At 54.5% G+C, this 4,085-nt stretch overlaps 1 protein-coding gene across 1 annotated transcript in view; it reads right to left on the minus strand.

Annotated features, from left to right (window-relative positions):
- ZC3HC1 (zinc finger, C3HC-type containing 1) overlaps positions 1–4,085 on the minus strand; it is a 13,974-nt gene that overhangs the window by 5,698 nt on the left and 4,191 nt on the right. The window contains exons 3-6 of the mRNA XM_009331013.1: positions 3,454–3,565; positions 3,127–3,276; positions 1,093–1,231; positions 411–538 (exon numbers count right to left, since the gene is read on the minus strand). Coding sequence (XP_009329288.1) covers positions 411–538; positions 1,093–1,231; positions 3,127–3,276; positions 3,454–3,565 — 529 coding nt within the window. The remainder of the gene's footprint in view (positions 1–410; positions 539–1,092; positions 1,232–3,126; positions 3,277–3,453; positions 3,566–4,085) is intronic.

The following is a 4,085-nucleotide window of genomic DNA, read 5'->3' on the forward strand; positions in this document are numbered from 1 at the left end:
CCATCCCTGGAGGGATTTAAAAGACGGGTAGATGAGGCGCTGAGGGACATGGTTTAGTGGGCATGGGGGTGTTGGGTCGATGGTTGGACTCGATGATCTTAGAGGTCTCTTCCAACCTTAATGATTCTATGACATGAGCCAGCTGTGCCTGCGTTGGTCAAGGGCTTGCACGGCAGATAAGCCTTTCCAAACTCCCTTTTACGTGCTTCCAGAAACACCAGCTGAAACCACCACGTGGGGAACATCCGAGGAGAAAGCCAAGGCAATGACAGACCACTCACACACACAAACTCAAGTCTCCGATCTGAGTCTTGCAGCCGTTTCGGTCAGGGTTTGCACAGCACAGGCGTGCCTGGCATCATCGCTGGGGACTTGAAGGCACCCGATCTCAGGAGCAGATGGGAACTCACCATGTTTTTCATGTCTTCTGGTCTGAGGGAGGGCAGCTGCAGCTCCAGCTGACACAGGCTCTGAAAGCGGTCCAGGAAGTCCTGGAGAAGGGCTCTGGGCTCATCCACCAGCAACATGGCAAAGCGATCTGGCGAAAGCAAACGCGGGAGGCCTGAGCTGTGCCACCAGCCTTCCCACCCCCTCCTCATCCCGCAGGGCAAGGGAGGAGATGAGTCCAGCCAAGGTCTCCCCATAACGGTCTCTTGGCTTTTAAAGGAAAGCTGAGCACAGCCTTTTTCCTTTGCAACCACCCATCCCTGTGCAGCACAGCTCTGAAGATGAGATCTATCGCCCTTTGAGCATCCCGTGTCATCCAGCCTCCCCTGTCCCCTCCCAGTTACAACCCAAAAAGCATTTTAACTGCCCTGGAGGCACACAGAGGTTAATAGAGGCTGGGTACAGGCCGGCCTGGGGCTCCAGCTATGGCCCCGTTTATTTGCTGAGGCTGCTCAGAGATGTCGCTTTGCCACTGGGCGTTTCAACATCCCCAGAGGGAAAAAGGGGACTGTGATGACACTGCCTGCTTTGAGAACTTGAAGAGAAACCACAATTCCTACCACGGGAGACAAGAGCAGAGACTGAAAGAGAGACAAAAGGGAGTAATGCTGGACATGTGCACTAGCCGGGCTCTGCGACACCAACCTGGGCAGGGGCTGTCCGGCCAGAAGCAGAACTTCTCATGAGCAGTGCACAAGGCCTTCTTCAGCTCCACACAGCGCTCCTTATCTGCAAGGCAAAGCTCACTTCTACTCCCCTGCGGAGCCACCTCCTCGGGGAACGGCTGGGAAAACCAAACCGGGCTACGAGGGCTTCCCTGCTCCTCCCGTTCAGCATGGCTTGGGTGATGGATGCCACCTGAGGCTGTAGGTTGCAGAACCTGAAGCTCTCACCTCAGCCTCATCTCCCTCTCCACCAAAAGGAGCTGCCGCACCGCCAGCCTCCCCGGCAGGCAACCACAGAGCGGTGGTTCCTGCGGCAGCGAAGGCAGGCTGGCTCAAGGGGTTACCTCCACAACAGCAAGCGTCACCAGTGCGGTTCCACCTCCCTGCAGCCAAAATCCCCCCCCCAGCTCCCAGGCACACACCCCACACCCTGCCACACTGCATGGCAGTGCAGTGGAAACACAGCTCAAACCAACCACCGGCACAGGGACCGCCTGCTCTTGCCAGTTTTACCTTCTGGGCTGCTGCCAGTCCCTAGCTAACTCGCCTGACCCCTCCACCCTGGCTGTAGGAGCCAAATCGCAGCCGTGTCTGGAAATCAAGCTTCCTAAAAAAAGATCTGATACTTAATTTAATTTATTCACACCTTTCAGAACCAAATAATTTATTTTTCAATTTAGTTTTCACGCCCTTCTTCCGATTATTTTAGATTTTCCTGAACCAGTGCGATCACCCACAGAGTAATTAGGCCAAGGTTTATTTAGAAAAGATAGTCTGAACAAACAGTGGACGTCAATATTCAGAGCGACCCAAAAGGAAACGCTCATGCAGCTCCCCATTACCCACGCTGCATTTGTCAGGCGTCAGGGCTGCGCTCTCTGCTGCCTTCCAGATAACAAGAGCAGGGACTTGCCGTCAAGCAAATTGAGAAGTGGAGATGACACTTATTTGTGGTGGGGTAATGAACGTCTTTCTCAGAGGACAGATGCAGGTAAAGGAAAGTGAATGTCCGGGCAGGCTATGGCTATCCTGTGGCTCACGAGCGACACTCGCACCACGGAGGCTGGCGTTCCTGCCACACTCTCAGCCCCGCGTTGTCCAACGCGGGCGAGCCGGGGGCTCCCGGCCCGCGCCGCACAGCCTCAGGAGCGGCCGGTGCTCTGCGGGCAGGGGAAGGAAACCGGTGCTGGGCCTGGGCAAGGAGCTCGGTGAGGGCAACGCGAGGGGGAGCTTTACGGCCGGTAGTCCAAGTAGTTTAAAGAGGGCAGTGGAGGAGTTTATTAATTAAATTACACAACGGGACCACTTGAACGGACTGACTTGGCGACCAGCAGCCACCAACAGTCCACATTAGAAAAATTTAGTGGAGGATCAGAGCAGCAGACAGGAAACAAAATTTAAAAAAGGATGCTAAGGTACTTGAGCACATCCCGAGGAGAGCAACAAAGCTGGCGAAGGGGCTGGGAGGAACGTCCCCTGAGGAGCGGCTGAGGACTCTGGGTTTGTCTAGTCGGGAGAAAAGGAGGCTGAGGGGCGACCTCATCGCTCTCCACAGCCTCCTGAGGAGGGGAAGCGGAGAGGGAGGAGCTGATCTCTTCTCCCTGGGATCCAGTGACAGGACACGTGGGAACGGTTCAGAGCTGCATCAGGGAAGGTTCAGACTTGATATCTGGGGACATTTCTTTACCGAGGGGGTGGTCAAACCCTGGAACAGGCTTCCTAGCGAGGCGGTCGATGCCCCATCCCTGTCAGTGTTTAAGAGGCATTTGGACAATGCCCTTAATAACACACTTCAACTTTTGGTCAGCCCCAAAGTGGTCAGGCAGTTGGACTAGATGATCGTCGCAGATCCCTTCCAACTGGAACTATTCTATTCTAACCCATCTCTGACAACAGAAGCGGGAAGTTTTACTACGTTCTCACAAACTAAAGGAAATTTATGCGACTTGCACTTTATTTTCAGAGACATCAAACACCCAGCGCCACCCAGGACAAGACTAGGGGAGTCGTTTACACACACAGCAAGGCACGGCCCCTGCAGGCTCACGCAGAGGAAGGCCTGGCAGCTGGAGCACTTCAGCATGTCACACTCCACATTGGTCCAGCCGTACTTGGCGCACACCAGGGGAGAGAGCTCGTGGGGTTTGCCCGCCCACTTCAGCGGGTGCTCGCGTTAAGGATAAAACCCGATGAATTCCGGGTTAAAACAGTCGAAGCTTTGGCCGGGGTTTGTTTGGCCAAAGAAAAGCCTCTGAGAAGACGGAGCCCGCGGGGAAGCCACGGGGAAAGCGACAGCAAAAAGGGTGGGGGACAGCTGGAAGTTCAGCATCAGAAAGGATATGGTGAACGTTTCTACTCTGCTGAAATAGGCTTCCTTGCTGGCGGACTCCAAGGAGAGAGCATCCATTTGCAAAGATCCATTAGCCGATTCCGACCAGTCGGACGTGTCTTTCCTAAAAGGAACAGCAAGTCAGCAAGCGAAGCATCTGCGCTGTCCTGGAGAGATTTCATCAATAAAAAAAAACACACAGACCACTTTCTAACCTCTCGTCCTTCAGGCTTACCCTTACACGAAAAGAACCCTTTCTCCAGAGCTCCCAAGCCCCAACTTTTAATTACTTTACTAATAAACCAATTAAAAAACATAATGCAGCAAGCAAAGGTGTGCATTAAACATGTCATGATGACCGACAGCAGCGGCAGATGGGGATTTGACGTGACAAGCAGGAGTCGGGAGCTCCTTTTCTGAGCACGGTGAAGCCAGATCAACGATCACGGCACGTCTCTGAAGCCAGGGACGCATCTGAGCTCCCGGCACTGGCATCTGCGCCCGGAACGCCAGCCCTGCAGCCCCTCCCCAACACCCCTCCACGGGCCAAAATTTGGGGATGGTGGGGTCAAGGGTTGGCTTGGCTTTAGCCAGATGCCCCCAGAGCTCAGCCACTCAGTGTTCCCAAGTCCTTCCCAGGGCCT

Source organism: Pygoscelis adeliae, unplaced genomic scaffold, assembly GCF_000699105.1.
Source record: "Pygoscelis adeliae isolate BGI_AS28 unplaced genomic scaffold, ASM69910v1 Scaffold129, whole genome shotgun sequence".
Lineage (NCBI taxonomy): Eukaryota > Metazoa > Chordata > Aves > Sphenisciformes > Spheniscidae > Pygoscelis > Pygoscelis adeliae.